General features: G+C 41.1%; 1 protein-coding gene across 2 annotated transcripts in view; it reads left to right on the forward strand.

Moving 5' to 3' along the window:
• The window catches only part of fndc3ba (fibronectin type III domain containing 3Ba), a 125,148-nt gene that overhangs the window by 67,785 nt on the left and 35,138 nt on the right, over window positions 1-22,225 (forward strand). For both annotated transcript variants that reach the window (XM_034675756.1, XM_034675755.1), the window contains 5 exons: window positions 16,261-16,319; window positions 21,037-21,188; window positions 21,305-21,364; window positions 21,496-21,634; window positions 22,096-22,149. In XM_034675756.1, the coding sequence (XP_034531647.1) occupies window positions 16,261-16,319; window positions 21,037-21,188; window positions 21,305-21,364; window positions 21,496-21,634; window positions 22,096-22,149 (464 nt within the window). The remainder of the gene's footprint in view (window positions 1-16,260; window positions 16,320-21,036; window positions 21,189-21,304; window positions 21,365-21,495; window positions 21,635-22,095; window positions 22,150-22,225) is intronic.

The following is a 22,225-nucleotide window of genomic DNA, read 5'->3' on the forward strand; positions in this document are numbered from 1 at the left end:
CACTACTCACACATGCACAGGACAAGATCAGTAAGAGAAGGTGTATCATTTTGTCCACAGGGGGGCGCCAAAATCAACACAAATGCAAAGTTCCTTACTGGAGCTTTAACAAGGATCACTACCATTGAGAATGGACATGTAGCATTTTGTGAAGTGTTTTAAGATTTGCTTAGTGTGTGCATTGTACATATTTGCTTTATGCTAACTTATTTATTTATTTCGTATGTTTTTCTTTTTTTGTTTTTGGGGCATCTTTTGACTTTATTTGATAGGACAGCTGAAGAGAGACCGGAAATGTGGGGAGTAGAGAGAGGAGGAAGACATGCAGCAAATAGCCATGGCTGGGCGTTGTGACGAGGCCTATAGCCTCTGTATATGGGGCACACACTTAAACCGCTAGACCAGTGGTGTCCAAACTTTTTTCAAAGAGGGCCACATTTGATGTTGTCAGAATACCTGAGGGCCAGTGACTCCTACTGAGACTTAGGAATCATAAAAGTTATATATGAAATCTTTATTTAATAACAATTATTTTAAACATTTTCTCAATAAATCAGTAACTAGGTAGTCCTCAGTTCTCTTCAAGCCACGTAAACTTTATCTTCTTCTGGAGGAAAATGGTCGGGCAATGTGGGAAAAATATTGTGTCATTATTTTTCTATGGCAGGATCACGATCTGGATTTCATCACACTTCTTTTTCATGTTTTTTTTAGACTTTTCTGACCAGCATACAATATTTTAAGAACTAAATAATAATTTTCCTGCGTTCTGAACAATTTTTATGCACCAAATTTTGCCTTTTCTGCACAATTTCATAATTTTGATTTTGTCTTGTGTCCTCTTTTGTGTCTTCTGAACTTTTAGTGTTCATCAAGAACATTTTCACATCATGATGAAAAACATTGATTAGAAAACCTGTCAACTTTAAGAGTTCTTGTGTTTCTTTATTGCCGTCTTGCAGAATTCCCAGAGCTTTGGCTTCAGAGAGGTAGTCCATATGAAGCTTTTTGAGATGTTTCTGGATTGACTTTAGTTTTGTTTGTGCGCTTGAAAGAAAGTACAAATGTACAGATGATTCAGAAGGTGATTAATTTCTGTGATATAAATAACACAATTTAAGATTGAAGCTTGGGGCCATAAATAAATGGACCTTGGGCTGCAATTGGCCCCTGGGCTGTACTTTGGACACCCCTGCGCTAGACTAATAGCGCCCCGATGTTTTGCATTTTTGTATGTTTTTGAATTTGCGTTGTTTTCACACCACAGCAAGTTTGCCTTTGTGGGGCACCATAGATTTCAGATACCTGCTGTTTGAGATACCTTCATTTTCACAAAGGTGATAGGATTTTTATAAGTTCCTGCTCATAGCTTTGTAAAGAACAAAAAATCTGTAGCAGATTTTTGTTGTTGTATAATCCATTGAATGTGATGTCGGTTGTCATAGGGACATGCTGTTCGCTGCTCTTTTCAGATCCTTGTAAAGTTCCTGGTATTTTTGTAGACACAGACAGACATTTAATGACACGTGTAGATATAACAGTTTCACTAAAGAGAGCCCACAACACAACCATGTTGGTTTATATACCTGCAGTGCTTTTAAACCTGCACATGTGCACTCGTAGACAGTGTATGTGCAAGTCAGGGCGTCTGCAAAATGCAATGCATACAGAGGTGCATAGCTTCTTCGAATGCACACACAAACACACACATTCTCCAAGCCTACATATACACAGAGAGTCATGTTAGATGTGTGTCAAAGCAAGAAAAGACAGCAATGTCAACAGCTCAGCTTATGAGGTCAACAGTTTCATGTTGCACATTCTATAGTACTCAAACACACAATAACACACATGACAGACAGGAGCATGTCAGCATGTCGTCTGTTGTCTGTTCTGGTCTGCCAGGATCTCAGTACAGGACTGGAGATCAGGCTGAGTCAGCTACATATACCACACAACACACACACACACATACCGACACACACACATATGCACAAACACCCCGTGACTGGGCTTCCTGTAAAACAATCAGAGCATGAGGGTCCAGAGGATTGGCGGGAGGTAGGGGGGCAAAGGGAGAGACAGAGAGAGAGAGGGAGAGAGGGAAAAGGAATGCAGAATTTGAAGGACGGATGAGAGAGGAGGGAGAAAAAAAATCTGCAGCAGAAGTCCAACATCACAGGGAACAGAGAGATGGAAAGACGGAGAGAGACCGTGAGTTAAAGAGCAGAGTACAAACATTCCGACAAAGTTGCTGCTTGGCCCGGCGCATCCAAGTATGGTCCAACCCAGAATACCACACACACACACACACACACACGCACACAAAGACACACAGCCGCCTACGCTTTGCCCCTGATGCCCTTGCTCTGTGTGTCAGTGTGTGTGTGGCTATTGCCCCGGTGCCAGTAAGGCAGCAGGCTGACTTGGCGAGCACAGTGTCCATTTCCCTGTAAAGCCAGCTCTACAGGCCCTTTTTTCTTCAGAACTGTGCAGCTTTGCTGAGCAGAAACAGATGTGGGCCCCGTCCCCTCTGTTCCTCCATCTTGGCTCTGCATCATCACCACCGCAGATCCTGTCTCTCACTAAGAGAAACTGGGATTTCAGCAGAAACAGATGGGCCGGCACCCTCAGCGACTCCATCTTTGATTCTACGTCATTGCCAAGTGTTGTGAATTCAGGAGAAACCAGATGGGAGCAGTCTCTGCAGTGCTCACCATGTTTTCTCTGTTGTATTTGATATAAGAGACTCAAGAAGAAAATTCATAGATATTCCAGTGGTCTGTAGTGGGAACACATCCATCCATTATGTAAAGGAAACATTTAACTCAAGGCAAAGTCCTTTATCGCTTAATTTATATCTATCTCCTGCAGCGCTCCTTAAACCTCACAGGAGTTCAATTTTCAGTTGCACAATCGTCTTAGCAAGGAAAATAAGGAAAAACATTTCAAGTGTCATCAGTGTTGACGTAGTGATACTAAACCAAAAAAACCTCTAAAGATTTTCCGTCATTGCCAAACAGAAATGATAATCTGCCAAAAATGGATGTTTCAAAACAAGAAAAACCCCGTTGGAATTAAACTGTCTGTCGATTCCCGCTTTGTGTCCCAGATTTGCTGTAACTATGGTATCATTTTCATAAAACAGTTTTTTCTGTGTCCTATTAAAACTTCTGCAAGGAGTTTTTAGCTGGTTAGGAAATAGAATGAAATCAATATTGATGCCTGTGTCTTACAAAAGCAAGTGACTTTGTTCCAGTACAGTCAGTAGAAGTGATAACAAGCACGCTGCAGAAAAAGCCCTTTCTTACATTTTCCACAGGCATCACTCCAGTGTTCCCCGCAAGGGTAAGACATGTGAGTGGTCACAACATGCCAACCTGATGACGTCCCTCAGCCCCGAAGACTTCCACAATGTTGCCACCCATTTAGAAAGTGCTATAGTGAACTTCTTGGATTTAGTTTAATCCACAGGCCATGGCGATTAGCACACTCCGAAATAGTGCTCTGTCGGCTTTTGTGATGCTGTTGCCCACTGACATCTGATTAGCTGCACTTGTATGCTTAACTCGTGGATAGTAAATCAAAATCAAAGTGCATATTACTGTTGACTTGTCAACTGAGAAGTGAAAAGTGACATTCATAAGCACAGGGGTGTTGTTATTTTCCATCACGTTGGTAGAAGAAAGCAGGAAGTAGCTCTGGCGGCCCAACTATGTAGTGCCAGAAGGGACAAAATAGCACAGGATTAGGGATGACCACAATTAATCGATTATAGATTAATTGATTGTTAAGAAATTACTCGAAACACACATTTTTGTTATCAATTTTCCGTCACGTGGAACAAACATCATGTGGTCTCATATTACACTCAGCTTTCAGGGAGGTGTTTTAAGTTTAAAGCATGTTTGGATGTGAATCAGCTGTTTAAAGGTGAGCGCACAGCGGAGACGCTCAGCTGGCGAGTGCGGCTGTGCGTCAGGTCTCCCTGTGCGCTTTTTAAAAGAGGATCAATACAAAACTGCTGCCAACAACGACACGAACACAAAGGTTGACAACTTTAAACAGGATATTTCCCACCTTTGGATACGAAGGCAACAGACAGGTGGGAAATTCAGGTACGCTATGTTTGCAGACCAGCAACATCAGAGCCGTCTGAGCTTTTCTCCAGCGGGACTGATTCTGACCCGGTTGCGCTCCCGGCTGACACCTGATCAAATACAAATGTGTATTTTTCTCAATAAGAACGAGTAGGCAGAAAACTGGACACTGTGAGTCTGAAGTACTTTTCTGTTAGTATTATGAGCCTTCACTTTATAAGATTATGTCCGTGGAGAATATTTTAATGAGCCTGTTCGTTGATAATCTACGTGTCAAACGTCTTACCTGTATTCAATCCCGTCAGTTATTTGCATTTTGTTGCTGTAGAAAATAAAATTTAGGGGTAAAACAACATATTTGGAATTGTTTTTGACGTAAGAATAATAATGTTATTTTTTATCAATTAATCGATAATTGATCGTTAACATTTCCAAAAATCGATCACGGAAAATACTTAAAATGTACATCCCTACACATGATTGAAAAAAAAACCCAACTTAACAGTGACAGCCCTAGTTTAACACTTTATTATGATAGGCCAGCACAACACTTTTTTGGATTTCATCATCAAGAACAAGGACAGATTCATTATGAAAACTGTATTATGTCAGGTAGACTGAGACACAACATTATATAAATGGTTGGTTCCATTGTCTACTAAGGTACCTGTTTAAATGGGTTCTAATATGTAACCAATGGCTTTATTATTGGTTAAAAATGACAGGTTAAGTAATTTCCTGTTGTTTAAAGCCTTTTGTGAGGATCTTTTAGATCAGTGTTTCTCAACTGATGGGTTGCGACTCAAAAGTGGGTTGCGGACCCGTTTTGAGTGGGTCGCGAGCCTACAGGTTGGAAAAAAATTGTCAAAAAAAAATTCTATGCTATAATTTTGAAGGTTGTCTTTTTTGCGGAGTGCTGTCTATTCACACTCCAGAACAGTAGGTGGCGATAATGCCCTGTAATGCTAAGTGACACTGTTCATTTCACAGTACAGAAGAAGACAATCAAGGTAAGAAATAAGCATGGCTAAACGCAATAACGACAGGGACTACATTAAATATGGATTTTCTTATATTGATAACTAAGGAGGATAGAAACCTCAGTGTGTCGTGCGCACTGAGGTGTTGGTAAGTGAAAGTATGAAGCCGTTAAAATTAAAGCAGCATTTGGAAACAAAACACTCTTCTCTTAAAGATAAACCTGTCGAGTATTTTCGAAGACGACTGCAAGACCTGAGGACATCACAAAAATGTCTTACTTCGTGCTTGAAGCAAGAACAGGCACTCCTCACATCTTTCCAGGTGGCACATCATATTGCGAAGTAAAAGAACCCCCACAGAATTGCAGAGGACCTTATATTACCGGCAGCCATGGACATGGCCAGATGGATGTTGGACCAATCCGCGGTGGATAAACTGAAAACTATACCTCATTATTTGAAAAATGTTCCTTGATTTGGGTCAGTGCTTATCACTAAGGGGTGATGGTGGGTCCCAAAGCCAGGCCAGTTGAGAACCACTGTTTTAGATTGTGGCGCTCCCTGTGTGGACAGTCATTTGCTCATTTTGTGTTTATAAGCAAAAAGTTTCTCTCTTTGCTTTCATTCAACAGGCACTCAATCATCTCTCACTGCAATCTGTCATGGAAAATGTAGCATCAGAAGCATGCAGTGTATCATCTCTGTAACACTTACTCCCTGGCAGCTGTTTCAGACATTAAATATACCAATATAGAAATAATCAGTCTTTACACATGATGTAATTTGCTTTTGTAGCTCATAAAGATGCATCAGTATGGATTTCAGTCTGTTTTATAAACGGACAATACACTCCTCACAGGAGCTTTAATAAATCTGTTTTTAGCTATTCATAAGAAGAGCTATTTTATTCATGAAGGGGCTTCAAGTAAAAAGTACAAGGGCATTGAAAGGTGACAAAGATGTGCTGTGAACCTGAGATGCTGGGTACAGAGATTTGTCATTTTCTATGCAGACGACACCAGTTTGTGTCTCTGTTATCAGTGATGTAACTTTTGCTCTAGCACTGTGATATGTTTGACCCTAACAGAGTTTCCTACTAATTAAATTTCGGCACCAATGAACTGATATTTTTAGAACAATGACAGCGGTATAAACAGGCTTATTAAAGCACAACACTCTGTAATGTTTTGGTGATGTCACCCTTGTTAGCTCTGGTGGCCTCTGACCGACTCATGACTCAGCCCTTATATTAACATCAAACTCCTCTCCCAGACCCCCCTTCTGCTCTTACAGGACTGGAAATGTGCGAACACTCTCCCACCCATCCCTTAGTGGACTGTTTTGATGTGGATCGCCATGGTGATAATCTCAGCCCCCACCCCACCCAATCCCACCCACACAGTCCAACCACTTCCCACAAACCCAAATACGGCCATGTTTGTAGGGCAAGATAGAAGGGAATGGGGTGGAAGAGAGAGAAGGACTAGAAGAGGGAATGTGAGAGAAGGAAGAATAAAAGGAAATAGGAAAGCAGAGAAATGATGGGCAGGAACTGAGGGATCAAAGAGTCAAATAAAGGGGATGTACAGAAAAGAGCAAGAGAACAAGGGATGGCTTTACCAGCAGAGGAATGTCTTTCCCGCTGATATCATGTAACAGGACTGGAGGGATTAGAAGAGGGAGGTTGTTCTCGCCAATCACAATGAGAACACCAGACATTTCCCCATCCAGCTGAATGAACCTTGTGATACAAGAGATAAACTCACTACACTATCAAACTACAGAACCCGACTGCTGTGTATTAACCACAGCTAGGTTACATCATATTTGAAGTGACCTCAACTCAGTCAGTCTTGATGCCTGATTAACTTACAAAGTCAGCAGATTTTTTGCTGTTTCAGCAGGTTCTCAGGATCAATATTGGGCTAATCTGAGCCATCATCAGGTCACTACCACTTTTTACTTTGGGCTCAGTGAAGCTGCAGTACATTGAAGTTTTCTGGGTGTATTTTGCTGTCAGACATTCAAAGCAGCAAGTGATCCATGATAGATGAACTTTTTAATATTTTTGTCAGACTGGAAAACGACATTTCTTTTTAAACTTCCAGGTCAACGGGAAAGTTTATTTATAACTTTTCAGTTATCTAATGTGGTGCAAGATTCTTTGCATAGCATGGCCGACACTACAGTATTTTAACTAGATGCTAATTTAACTGCCTGTTCTATTAATAAGAGCCACAGTCACTTCTGTACAAGTAAGAACTGAGTGATAGTCCTGTATATTATTTCGCAAACTGATTATGCACCATCAAAAAATAAAGTGTGCAACACTGGTATTGTAAATTAAGAAAAGGAAGAGTCCCTCATTAATGCTTCAACAGCAAAATACGTTTTTAAAACCCATTATTGACACAAAGCAGCAGCCTCTTGAAGAATTGAAGCCAATGTGGAAGTGTTAAAAACTGCAGTTCCTCGAGTGTCCACTTGAGGCTGGCTCCAGAAGTGCAGGAAGCCACATACACACCAATTGAAAGAAGTCAATCTTTTCTCAAAGCCCGGCTCTTTACCTCACTCTAGCTTGATAGAAGTTAGGTTGAGTTCAGCATTTCCAATATGGCACCTGCCATAAATAGGCTTTAAAACAGTGCATCAGAAACAGATGGGTGAAGTCAAGGATACTACGTCTATTAATTATACAGTCTATAAGAGATACAAGCTGTGAGGGAAAAATCCTCATCATATCTTTATAACCTATGATAATGTCATTACCCTAATGCTGGTTTCCAGTAGTGATGCTGCTTTTTCTCGTTGCATTTAGTGCCAAACATTGTATAAGCATTTTGGAACTTTATGCTTAGCTTGTATTTTATGTATTTTATGTTATGACGTGTGTCTGAATGAGAATAATCAATGACTTTATTAATGGATATATAAAGCCAGTGAACTTGTGTCCACATTATAACTCTAGATTGGCGTTCTTAAATTGAAGGTATGTTAATAAAGGATATTTTCTAGTGGTCAGAAGGAACAGTTTTATGTAAATGGATGGTAAACCAAATCAGAGCAGGACTACATTTACATTTTTATCCACTAATTCTGAGAAAGACTTCTCTATTCCTGTCTTTCGTCTTCCTACTCTTCAGGCATTTTTTTATATAATCCTTGTTTGCCTCTCTGCTACCCTTTCTCCATTTCTCTGCAACTGTCACTCTCTTTCTGTCTCTGCCGTCTCCGTCTGCGAATTTGTCTTCCCTTCCGTCTGCCAGTCTGCAATCACTCTCTCAAGACTTTCTCTGGCTGAGCAGGGTCGGATGGGGTCAGGGTTCTGAGAAACTCATCCCCCATAATCCCTCACTGCCTGGCCAGGTCGCAGGGCTGTTGCACTGCACGTACACACTTACATAAACACACGTGCATACATGCGCACACTTTCGTGCTCTTCTTGGAAAAGTGGAGAGAGTTTTTGTGTCGCTTGGCGAGTTGAGATGCTCTTCTCTGTGCTGAGTGCTGCAGTGGACAAGGTTTCTCTGTGTCTCTGTCTGTGTTTACTTGCACACATGAAACCCTGCTATTGAGAGAAATCAGGTTATAGCAGGGGACTGAAGAATGCAATTACACATGTTCAAACATACACTTATTCAGTTCAGTTTAAATTGGACTTTGGATTTCATTATTTTGGACAGAAGGAAGCAGAAGTGATGTTTCTAATGCATTTCTCACTTTGGACTGCTTTCTATAAACTTCATGCACACACAGATGCTTCCAGAAATGAAAAAAGAAGTCAGGTTTTCCAGCAGACATGAAGCTGTTTTAAGTTTCCCTGATAACAAAAAATGGATTTCCAATTAAATTAAGTAATAAAAATAATCTGGTTTCTGCAGAAGGACAATCAAACCAAGAATTTTATTTGCGTGTCTGTATCTTTCCCTTTGTTGAGTGAAATTTCGTATTTGACTAGATTTTTCCCTCCATCCCCCTCCTATTTACTGTCCTCCTCTTCTTTCTTGTTCACTTTCCTGTGCCAGTCTCTTCGCCTGTCTCTCCCTGTCTAATCCCCCTTTATAAACGACCAGGGCTCTGACCATGAGAACCAAACCTTCACCATGACAACCACAATTTCAGGCATGTCCCAGTGACTTTTCTGCCTCTTTGTGTGAGTGTGAGTGAGTGTGTGAGTGTGTAGCCCAGCTGTTGAGCAGATGGAATGCTCACTATGCAGCAGATGATAATAGTGAGGAATCCAAGGTCGGTGCCCCTCTCTACCTCCATATTCCTTTTCCCTCTCCTCCTCTCTTCTTGACTCCATCCAACCTTCCTCCCCTTCTCTCTTCCTCTCCTATCTTCCTTTCCTCTCATCTCCACACCCCTGTCTCCCCACCTCTCTTTCCTCCCAGCTGAGTGTCCTTTACTTTTGCTTTGTTCTCCCTGATTAGAGGCTTCTTGAGATGACTATCATATCTTACTCTGTTCCCTTAGGGTGACACACACACAGACACACACACACACGCACAGACACACAGCCTGTGGCCCGGTATGTGTGTGGAGAGGGGGCTGAGTGAGTGGCCGTTGCCACATTTTTCACATTTTTTCTCCAGGCCTTAAAGGTCTTTTTTTGTCCCAGTTGCAGACAGGCTGCGTCTAAGAGCCACAGGCCGTCACGCAGGAAGAATGCAAACCTCCTCACTGTCAAAGTGACTCTTTTGTACTGTAGCTCTTATGCCAATGACACCACTAATTTTAAAGTGTGTGGGAGTCAGACATTAAAGAGACTGTTGTAAACATGCCCATGTATTTAAGGAAGGGCTGAGAGAGCAGGAAGGAGGAACTAGAAAAGAGAGAAAGGAATAAGGTAGAAGAGTGAAGCTTGTGTTGTGTATTTTTGTGTCTGTGTGGTTCATTTTTCATACTATTTTCTTCCATGGAATGAAGGTGTGAAGGAGATGTTGCAGGTGTCCAAGGTACTGAAAGATAAGAGTTTTTTGTTTTCATTTTTTTTGAAAATTGAAGTTGACTTTGAGTTGGAGCTTCAAAGCCTGGCATAGACAAACAACTCCTTTGGTTGAGTCAAAAGTTCAAAAGATGAGCAACTTTGTTTGGAAATATCTGGGTCTTTGATGAAAAATCAAAGGTAATGCCTTTGAAGATAAATATGTTTGGAGGGATGTCAACTGCGACCCCAAAATAGAACTTTGCTTAGAGGTAATGAAGCTTAAAATAGTGCTGCGAGAGCAAACTGCAGACAGAAGGAACCTGATGAAAATATTAAGTAGTTAAAGGCACAGTAAGGAGTGTTTACCTGATTTTGAAATAGTCTCACTTTAAAGTGATATCATAGTAAAGTGATGTTATCACCAACAAGATTGGTAATTTCTTTATGCTGAATTTAGTGCCTCTGTTTGGGTCGGATTTACCACAAAAAAAAAAGCTGAGTCGATATTCGTCACTCACCCTGAAGTGTCTCTGTTTAGAACTCTGCTTGTAATGTTTGGCAATGAGAAGTAAGTTAGCATGCAGGAGGAGTTTGTTTTCCTTTGACTAATCTCCTTTTACTTCATGTTTTGTACTCATGGCTAAAACTAGAGCAGAGTTAGCAAGAAGATGTACGTTTTCTATTGAAGTATTGTTTTAGATGGAGAAACTCTACAGCCAGGGCTTTGCTAGCTTAAAGAGGATAATGCTACAAATCAATACACACTCTGCATCCTGCAAAATATAGTCTTCAACAAAGAAAAGTAGTTTTAAAAAGAAGATCTGTTTCATTAATTATCTTCCAACGGTGATGGTGCTCATGGGAAATGTAGTCTTCACTTTCAACTTCGTCCAAAGGAGTTACCAGAATCAGCACAACATGATAACTCCTCACAGTTCCTTTACATGAACAAAAAGAAACACTCTTCACTTTTCCTTTGAGCGTCTGCTGACTATATTATTACCGTCCCCACGCCCATACACCAAATACAGGCTTACATTAGAGGAAGCTGTTATGTAGCTTGAAGTAGCTTCATTGAAGTGCTAGAAAACCCGGGGAAGCGGCTCCAGTCTTAGCGACATTGTGAGGATGCTAGGCAACCATTTGAAATTCCAGGAAGTTTATAGCCTTACTAAATTACAGTTCCAGCTATTTCATTGTATGTTTGGACAGACAGAGCCAGAGGTTTCCCTCCATTTTCAGTTGTATGTTACGCTAAGCTATATGAGTACTTGCTGTAGGGTCAAATTTAGCTCATGACTCAAAGAGTGTAGTATCTAGAATGGCCAGCTTTTTTATGAGAGTAGGAATCGCTAGTTTGTTACAGGTTGACATGTCCGTCTGATATATTTTGAAGCTGGGCCAAAGGTTAATGGTTGTTGTTCTTTAGACCACTCGATGTACCAAAGTGACAAAAAAGTGCTAAACTGGTATCACTCCATAAACTTGCAGTATTGGTTATAATAGAAAACACCTTGATTTGATGAAACCCAGTCTTGACTTTGTAGTAAGTAGCACATAACTACTACTGCATAGAGATCAGTGGTGCGCATCTGCTCTTGGCCTTCTGATGATGTCACAAAAGTTTGTGTAATCCCTGCCTCACATACTCCAAAGCCCTCTCCTCCTTCTCTCCTTTCATCTCTCCTTTTCTCCTCCTCTCTGTTGATCCCTGGCTCGCTCTTTGTCTCTCAATTTCCTTGTGTTTTTGTACCTAATCTCTTACCCAGACTCCTCTTGCCTGTCCTCCCTCTCGCAGCGGTCTGTCCTTCACTGTCTCTCTTTCTTCCTCTAAATCCCCCTCTCGCCTGTTCTTGGCTCACTCTGCTACTGCCCCCCCTCCTACTCAATTCCTCTTCTTTTCCTGCCGTCCGTTGCGCTCCTTCGCTCCGTCTGGCTGTCCTCAGTAATCAAACACAGGCAGTCAGACACAGACAGGATGTGAGGTCAGACGAGGAGAGGAAGTACGGGTGCGTGGGCAGCACATAAACAGAATAGAAGGAGGTGAGGGACTGTGAGGACAGAGTACTGAGTGTGTGTGTGTCTCTCTGAAGTTACACTGGGAAGAGATTCAATTTCTGCTTCAGCCGTCAGCGTCCACTTTCTGTGGCTGTTCTCTTTATTAAGCGCTAAAGCAGCTGGACTCAACAACCACAGCGAGTCATAACACTCCTGCGCTGAGGTAGCGCAGGAGTGTTTTTCAAACTCTATTACAGGTCTACTGAAATATTAAATAAATCTCTAACTTCTGTCACAGTTATTAGGTTAGCCAACTTTTCTTCATAGTGCTGAAATATTAAACTGTCTGGTTCAGGGATAGATTTGTTTGGGCTCTGCGTGGTTGTGTAATATTACCATTTAATTTAAGGTTATTTAACTTAATATTCAATCTTGAACTTGGCTACATCTTTGTTCTGAAATCAGTTATTTAGGACTAGTGAGCTCCAAGTTCAAATACATAAATAAAAAAGAATATAAAGGGATGGTTTGAAACTTTGGGAAACATGCTCTTTTTTGTTTTGCCAAGGGTTAGATAAGAAGATTGATACCATGCTTGTGTATCTTCACTTAGCTTAGCACTAAAGCCTCGTTTATACTTCTGCGTTGACCCTAAGCAGCAGAGGCCGACACAGACATGAGCACAACATACTTGTGTGTCGATGTATCAATGTTGTGCAGGAATGCTCATTGGTCTCTCTGATAGTCCAGTCACTTGTTTCTGGCCCTGCTACGTTTTCCTCTCCCTTTTTCACAGTGATACCTTATTCCTTCCTTATAATTGTACAGCAATTATTATGTTAATTTACACATACATGTTGCTGTTTATATTACAGCAATGAAAAAATGAAAGAACAGAGAGGAGATGTTGGAGGAGATGAAATGCACAGCCGATGTACAGCCAATGGATAGCGATCCTGGAAGTGCTGTAAATGCAGGAAAAACAATGTCGTTGAGTGGACCAATCACAGAGCTGGCAGGCCAATTTTGGAGGAGGAGTGAACGCAGAAATATAAACCAGGCTTAAGTCTTTAATGGTATCAGCCAGGCAGGTTGAGGTGGTGCAAGGTGATACCATAGACTGTATAAAATATGGACATAGGATCCGTGACGTCACCCATCTGTTTCTGAAGAGCTGTTTGAGGTCAATCAGCGGCAGCAGCCATATTGCTGCTGTCGAGCCAGCGTGACGTAAAGAGGCGGAGTTTGAGCCTCCTAGCCAACAGCTACAGTGTTCAGTCAGCTGTCAGCTGTGCCTCTCATTGCAAGACTCCTAATCTCAATATCTTCGAAATTGCCACGTTAGAAAAAAATTCACCCCCCCCACAGTGTGTGCCGATCAAGAAATGAGCTATCCAGACTACACTGGTCTTTTGTACCAGGCTGTAAACATGTTTATTAATGCTGTAAAGACCGTCTTTTTCCCATTCATGTGTATGTGACTTCTGGTACTTCCGGAGCCTCCAGCGGATCCTTGATGAACTGCAGTTTTTAGCACTCCCGCATTGGACTCATATTTTTAGACCGGAGGATGCCGCTTGGGTGATACAAATGAGGAATGGGACTCACTTTTATGACATCACACCTTGCCTACAAAGAATTTACACCATGAATTTATGTGTCGTACAGTTCAGTGTCTATATACTTATACAATTTAACAAAAGTCATAAGGACATTAATGTAAGTCAATTGTGATTTTACAAGTTCAAAATGAACTGATTTCATGCTAGCTTTGTTTGAATACATTTTTTTTTATTCAAACTTTATTGAATACTTCTTCAGTACACGAACAAGGATGCATGTGTGTAGTCAACTAAACCGTTAAACGCATGCACCCCTCGCTATTTGACAGCAGAATCACAAGTCCGTTAGACAAGTTATTAGAATATTATTTTTATAGTTGTAGTTCCAAATCATGTTTTTTTATTTTCTGATGTTAACCTCATCACAGTTTCTAATAAAAATGAAAAAATAAATAAAAATTGGAAGAGCAACAAAATCGAAATCAGTGAAATAGCCCCATGTGACTTTTATTTAAATACATAGCCAAAAACAGAAACTTAATGTCTCCAAAGAATTTCCAGGGAAGCATTTAATCAGAAGTCTGTTTTGTTCGATCATTAACATCTGCTGTTTGCTGAACGTGACTGCTGAAATAATGCTGTAATGGAATTCCACCTTTCCTTGTGTTAGCTGAGCAGACAAGTAGCTACAGGCGTGCAGCATTTAACAGGCCATATTCTCTTTTTGCACTCAGCTGTGATGGATGGATGGAATAAGCCGGGTCAGCCCGTTAGCTGACAGAGCTGTTCATGTCTGGAGTTGCGTGTCTGACTCTGCTTTTATTCCAGAGAAAGATTCAGCGGCGTCCAAGTGGATGAAAGGGGACGAATGTGAGTCAGAGAAAAATAAAAAAAGCACTAATGGAGCGATGTGTCCAGAAGTGATGCAGAGCGTGTGCTTCACCTGTTGAACTTAACCGCCACCCACACACACACACACATACACATGCAAACACAGTAGCTTTACTCCCCTCCTTCTGTCACCCATCACCCTGTAACCTGATACTTGCACACACACGGTGCCTCTCTCTTGCGCTTGCTTTTTATTCCGTCGAACACTCGCACACGCAGAGAGGTCAAGTTGAGGTTGTGCTTCCATGACATCACTGTTGCCATGACTCATAAGTGTACCCCCAGGCACAGTAAGGCCCTCTCCTCCACAGAACCTGTCAGAGCGACTTATCCATTCACACACACACACACACACACAGTGGCACACTCACGGTCTCTCATTCATCACATGCTCCACTCTGATATTACAAACACTAACAGATTTGTACACAAGTAAACTCTGTGTGTGCACAGGTGTGTGTCACATGCGAGTCCTGCTCAGTCCTTTGCCCCGTAACACACGCATCAAACAACTTCAGGGTTTCTTACATGTCTTGTATCCCCCCCCACATACACAGTCACCCTCTCTTCCTCACACACACACACAAACACACAAACACACAGATCTACACATCCTGTGTGATTTACAGTGGTCAGACTCAGATGGAGAAAGCAGACCTCCTCTGGTCGGAAAAACCTCCACTGCAGGGATCACACCGGGGTGAAAGACTTCCACATGTGTCTACACTCACACACGTACACACACACACACCACTTCACCACCCCTCCTTATAATTACCCTAAGAGTGTAATAAATCACATTTGGAGACATTGCATGATTGGACTAGATCTGTACATGCTGTTTTTGTGTGCATATGTTAATGCCACATGTCTATGTGTATGTGTGTAGCTGCATATGTATCTACCAGATGAGTGTCTGTCTGTCTGTTGTGCGCTATGATAGGGGTACGAAGTATAATGTCATGCAAAACAACTGCCATGAACCGCTGTGCTTTAACAACACAGCTGACAACAGATGGTGTATTGATAACTACCCACAGCTGTAAGGACGGTTGATTGAAAATGATACATAATAATGACTAAGATAATGATTTCTATGAAGTGATGCCTGTCAAGGTAATCAAGGTTTCCTGTGAACAGACAGTCACAGTGGAATGAGTCATGTTTTTTTTTTTTTTCTTGTTATTTTTGATTTTTCGGGGTACTCCCGGTCATATTTCGTCTAGGTCGGGAATTCATGACTAATTCCTTTCTGTGGAACTCTATATAATTTGTAATTTTTTCCCGAGGCTGTGTTCATCATGACTTGATGAGATGAAACAGGCTGTAGCTGAAGAAAACAAGTGTTGCATCACACATGCTGATGGACACTTTTCCCTTTTTTTGAATTTGACTTGTTTTGACTCTATTTTTGTCTCCATCTGTGTGTTATTAATCACAAGGGGACTTCCTTACTGTTTGGATAGTTTCTTTTTACAGAAAGTATTAGGTAGGATGAGTCAGGTGAAACACTTTTGACTGAAATTTTGTCAATTTTTCTTTGTCAGCACTTTTAATTTTTAATGGCAACATCCTCGTAACTCATTTTCATCTGTTTTGAAGCTTGTTAACTTGGATTTCTTCTTCAATTTGTATAAAATGAACAACAAAAAAGCAAAACCTGACTTCACACCTTTCACAAATGACCTTCTTATCTTTCTCCTTTTATACCCACAGTGCCAGTCTCTCTTTTTTGCTGATATTAAAAACCCTTGTACTTATATTTTTTTAATAATTATTTTCTTGTCTCTGTGTTCCAGATCATGATTCAGAGGGGAAACGAGTCCAAGACATGCTGTCTTCAATCGACAAACCACAGGTTAGTATGAACAACTTCCCCGACTGACACACGAACACAAACTGACACAAATTGGAATCACTATTAACCACTTTCATCAATCAGCACTTGTGTGGTCCAGTCATAGCTGGCATGAGTGTTTTGAATTTCTTTTCCATATTTTCTACTTGTTTCTCTGATTAGCATTAAAATCAGATGTTTGCACTGAAAATTATAACTCTGGTGGCGTGTGTATGTAGTTCTTCTTATCAGGGCTTAAGAAACTGCCCCAGGAAAGCTTACCTATCTCTTAAGTTCTGCTCATTCTGTCCACATGAGGGCAGCATCTGCTCATCCAATATGTCCACCTCACACTCTACCTTTAGCAGCTGAAAAACTGTAAACACTAACAGCTTTTCCTCCTTTCTCAATTAACAATCTTTAATTTAGTAGAGCGAAATCGCTCATATTAAAGTATGCTAGTTTTTTCCCAGAGGGATTCAATGAGCAGAGAGAACATGCTGATATGAGAAAGAGGAAACAGAGTTTAATAAGATGGAAAGAAGAGGTGAATGTATTATACTGTGAAGAGAAAGCAAATGAAAGAGGGAAAAAACATCAACTTTGATGAGGACTTTTGATTGCTACTGAGTCATTAACTGCAGAATGATCCGCTGTTATATGATCACCCTTCATTACCTTAATGCCTTAAAGAGGCTGCAGTACTTTGGTGTAGATGTGTGACATATAGGAAAGCAGTTCTGCAGTGTCTCTTGTCGCTTCAGCTGTGTGCCTTACAGACATGGAGGCAGGGGAAATCTCTCTGTTAAAATGTTCACAGCCTTGCCCTGTTCCTCCTAGTTCTATTGTTTGCTTCCACAGCAGTAAGGATATTGTGCTCATTTAAAGTACAGGAGGTGCAGGGCCAGAAAATACGTTTTCATCACAAAGGCCCAGCTGCTCTTAATAGCATTGGCGACATTAACATTCACATAAGGCTTCATGAGGCCTAATTTCACAGTAAGATATTACACTGATAAATATGTTTGTGCAGAAGGGGTCACTGTTCCGGCTCCATTATGCTTCTCCTTACTGGGAAGCATTGGCTGATTAATAACAAAAGAACTCTTCTGCAAATTATGCTGAATTCAAAAGGCATTTCTTAAACTGATCCCTGCTCACAAGACCTTCAAAATGTGGTCTTGTGTGTTAAATAACAAGGAAACTGTGGGACCATTTCAACACATCCTCCTTCAGAGATACTGAGAAACGCTCACCTTGTTCAGCTCTTGTATTAGCCTGTATGTTGTGTACTGTTTAGCTGAGCAAAGCACAGGAAGAGGTGCTTAAAATGAATATCACATTATTGTAAATTGAAAGGAATAAATATAGTTGTTGTAAAAGACCTCAAATATATTCAAACAGGAAAATGGAGACTATAATTATTGTTCTTTTTTACGTTACATTTAATACAGTAAAAATGATAGCATTAGAAAGAAGGAAGGAAGGAAGGAAGGAAGGAAGGAAGGAAGGAAGGAAGGAAGGAAGGAAGGAAGGAAGGAAGGAAGGAAGGAAGGAAACAAACAGAAACAAACAGAGAAGGTTAAAGACAGAAGGAAAGAAAGGATGGAAGGATGGACAAAAAGAAGGCAGGTAAGAAAGAAAAAAAGACAGAAAGGAAGAAAGAAAGAGAAAGAAGGAAAGAAAGAAATAAAGACAAACAAGAGGGTTAAAGAAAGCAGGAAGGAAGGAAGAGAAAGAAAAAATATAGTAAGAAAAAATGACAGAGAGAAAGAAGAGCACAGTTCTGTGTTTGTGTGTAGACTCAAACATTGTTATAGATTTATTGTCTGGTATTACTCTCTTCAGCTGACCTTACTGCCGACAGTGTTCACACTCTGTGGCTGTTTGTTAACTCGGGATGTTCTGAGACAATTTATTTCACATTCGTTAAAACAGAACTCTGAATTCAAGTTAACCAAACGGTCCAAAAGTCAGAAAACACTCAGAAAACATTGAGCATAATTTCTTAAACAATGCTAAATGTGAGAGTCTTCAGTTTAACAATGTCAAATTGATTTGATGATTTCAGGTAACACTATCAGAGCTAGCACCATCAGCCTTTGCTCCTCTTTGCGGGTCAATGTCCACATGCCTGTGCTGATTACATAACATTGCTCTGGTTGAGTTAACCAGACATAACATGCACTAAAACTTAATCTCCATTATCAAAATACCGTCAAACTACGCTGTGCTACGAGATGTTATCTGTCATCTGTGCTTGTTTGTATCTGTGTAGTCTAGCATTGTGGCATCATGGCTGAATCCATTAACCAGAGCTACAGCCCCGGCTAGTGGTGGGTGGCTGCACTACAGTTTAGATGTAAAATATTCAGGCATATTTCTGGCCATGGAAAAAAATAAAAATAATAATTGGTTTAATCTGAATTTACATTTAATTGTTTAGTTGTCAAAATGCACACATTCTTAGTGCTAACATATTTTCTACATTCAAAATGGTTGAAAATGGACAATGATTCAATGTTTTGATTCCATCACATAGAAATTGTAAAAAATAAGTAAGTAAATAAATAAAGATTGGGATCTGTAGTTTTTTGGAATTCCTTCTTTTGAGGGATGTATGTTTTATGTGCTTCTTCTATCAGAATGATAGTGGAAATGTGAAACAAATTCTGATTGGCTGTGCTTGTTTATCAATGCAGCCACTGTATAGATGTGCAAGATCAAGAGAGATGGTGTAACCATAGGGTGTAGCAGGGCAAATCAGACAGTTTTTTGTTTCCTTACAAAGAGTCGGCCTGATGAATGCTTGTCAGCCTCTCACTTTGAATTGCCTGTGACGTATAGATGAACTGTCTTTCAGAGTCACAGGGTAAGCGGACAGCAAACCTCTTGAGAGTGCCCTTTAAACATTTCTGAACTCTTTGTTCTTTATTTCTTGGTAATTTCTGCTGTTTATTTTCTGTTTTCAGTCGCTTTTTCTTTCTCTCCTTTGCTGTTTTTCCCATCAGGCAGTGGTTGCATTATTCAACAGGCCATTACAGTGAAGGCTTGGCGTCATATTAATGTATCCAGTTTAAATATAAGCAGAGTTGCTGATTGAAAGAAAAGTGTACTTCCTTGTGAAAGACAGGCATGTGTACACAGTGATGTTCTCCTAAACCCCTAATCATTCCGATCACACTCTGTATAAAAAATACGTCTGTCTGTTTTTCCTTTCCTGTCTGTCTTCCTCATAGACAGACGAGGCATGGTTGTGGTTTGCGGTGCCCTACAGGCACATTCGTCGCCTATTCAGTGGAAGTGTAGTCTGGAACAGATGCAGACTGTGCTAAATCATGCTAAATTAGCTCACCCACCAGGAGCCGCAGATAGAGCTTGCATCAACATGCACACACATGCAGGAGCAGATAGAGGAACACACAAACATTTCAGTCTCTCTTTCCTGTTCACTTATTTACATTTTTGTGGTATGTATCCAACATGGATGTGCCAGAGCCGGTGAGAGCAGGGTAAATTGGGTAATTGTTGAGATGACACATTGACTTTCTGTGATATTCACACACACATACACAGCAGAATACACACACACAGATGTTTGAAAAAAAGTAACAACACAGATGCACATTCAAAATGATAGGCTTTTACTCGTGTATCTCTAAAGGTAGGACTACTGCTGCATAGAATTTGTACAGAATAGATTAGAAATAATAGTCCATAGGGGTGCAATGGATCAAAAAACTCACGGTTGGGATCGGATCACGGTTTTGAGTCACGGATCGGATCATTTTTCGGATCAAAAAAAAAAAGACAAATACAAATTTGGCCCTCCATTTATTTTGTAAAACACTTTTAAACTTTTGCCAATAAAATAAAAACAAGATTCAACTCAAAATGTACAGCTTGTGCAAAGCACCCTATCTGTGGGCCCAGTCCTACCTCATTCACTGCATTTCATGGCATGGCAAGTGAAGGAGCAGAGGAACTTCAAAAGTTTCACTCCACTCTTCTTTCAATCGTTGATTTTCACCGTCCACTTTTCTTTGAGCTGCAAACTTGGAACACACCGTTTACGTGCATTCTAGGGTCCTACAGCTGGCAAAGTGCCAACATGTGAACTGCTCCATGAACGAAAGTGAAAGTTAAAGATTTCACTCGCAGCATTGGACTCTAAGTAAGTGACCCATTAACAGGCTGTCTGCGTATCTTTGACATGGAGACAAGTCCCGGTAAACACAAGGTGACCCGACCAAAACACAGAGTGAAGGAATAACAGTTCGGGGGCCACAAATAGGGCCTCTGGTCTAGTGGGTGCGGAACGGAATTTCATAACGTGGCTCAAGCACATTCAGCATTCACTGTATTTCACAGGGAAACCAAAATGCTCCCATACATGTGACTTACAAGATGCAGGAGGTTTTTCAAGTTCCTCTGCTCCTTCACTTACCATGACTACCGCTGCGCTTGACGAGTGAGTGTGGATTGAACATGCAGTCATCACGTGAACGCGCGCAACTTTTTTCATCAACCGATCCACGGACCACGTCCGTGCCGAACCGTGGAGAGGCATCCGTACGGATCACGGATCAACGATGATCCGTTGCACCACTAATAGTCCATGATGTCCTGTGTGCATGCTAACCTGGTATTACACATACAAAAACCCATTTTCACATCTGTAACCAAAACTTAAGTGTGTATATAACACAAAATCAATATGTGTTTGTGTGTCTCACAGGTTTCCAATGTGCAGGCGCGGGCTGCACGGCTCTCCTGGGCCCCCCCTGCAGGTCTGGTGAACAGGCATAGTAACGGGATGCCTGTTTCCTGCTCCTTCGAGGTGTCTCTCTCAGATAAGGGACGAGACGGGAAATATCGCCAAATATACAGGTAAGAAACTGCTTCATGCTAAACTAATACAGCTCCAAAACGCAGTAGTACAAGTACTTTTGTTTGACTCAATTGTTTTAATCGTGTGTGTGTGTGTATGTGTGTGTGTGTTTCAGTGGGGAGGAATTGGAGTACCTAGTGAAAGACCTAAGGCCAGCAACAGACTACCACGTACGGTAAGGAGGAGTACTTTTTGAGTTTTATATTACCTCATACCTTTATGCCTTTTTGTTTAACCTTCCTATATCCTACATGCTAGGTTTGTGGGATTTTCCTTCAGCTGTTTTAACTTTGATGTCTTCTGCAGGGTGTCTGCAATGTACAACTCGGTCCGAGGCTCGTGTTCAGAGGCCGGCTCATTCACCACACACTGCAGCATCCCTGATGTTCCGTTATCCCCCAAACTTTCCCACCGCACCAAGAGCACCCTCACCTTACAGTGGAAGGTACGAGCACAAACATCTAGATTTTTCTGTCAAGTTTGATGCCACAATTATCATCCAGTTAGCATGAATCAGGCTAATTCTTCTAAGAACACTCGCCCTTCTTGCGCTGAACCTCATCTGTGAAAAGATACAAACGTCACTACACGTCTAGCTTCACCTGGTTTCTCCTCTAGTTTGACTTCAGCCTCTCGAGGCGTTCTTTGAATTGTAGCACAGTGATGTCAGAGTGTATTCTCCTTCTGCCCTCTTTGACCCTTTTCCGAACAAGTAATTTTTACCCACTCACACTGTCACTGATAAAGAGTGACATCAGTCACCCAGACAGGATATGAGGCCAGTCATAAAAACACGGCAGGTATTTGTCTGTCTCGGTGTCAGATTCTTTTATCCTCAGTTAATCTCTCTGTCTTTGTCTTGTCTGTTTTCTGCCTCGCTCGCTCCATTTTTTCCGTCCTCCGCAGACCCCAGGCGACAACGGATCCAAAATCACAAACTACCTGCTCGAGTGGGATGAGGTAAATCTGTCATCCGTCATCTTTTCTCCTCATTTTGAAAAAGCACTTAAACCCATGACATTCTCCACTTAACGGA

Source organism: Notolabrus celidotus, chromosome 22 (assembly GCF_009762535.1).
Source record: "Notolabrus celidotus isolate fNotCel1 chromosome 22, fNotCel1.pri, whole genome shotgun sequence".
Taxonomy (NCBI): Eukaryota; Metazoa; Chordata; class Actinopteri; order Labriformes; family Labridae; genus Notolabrus; species Notolabrus celidotus.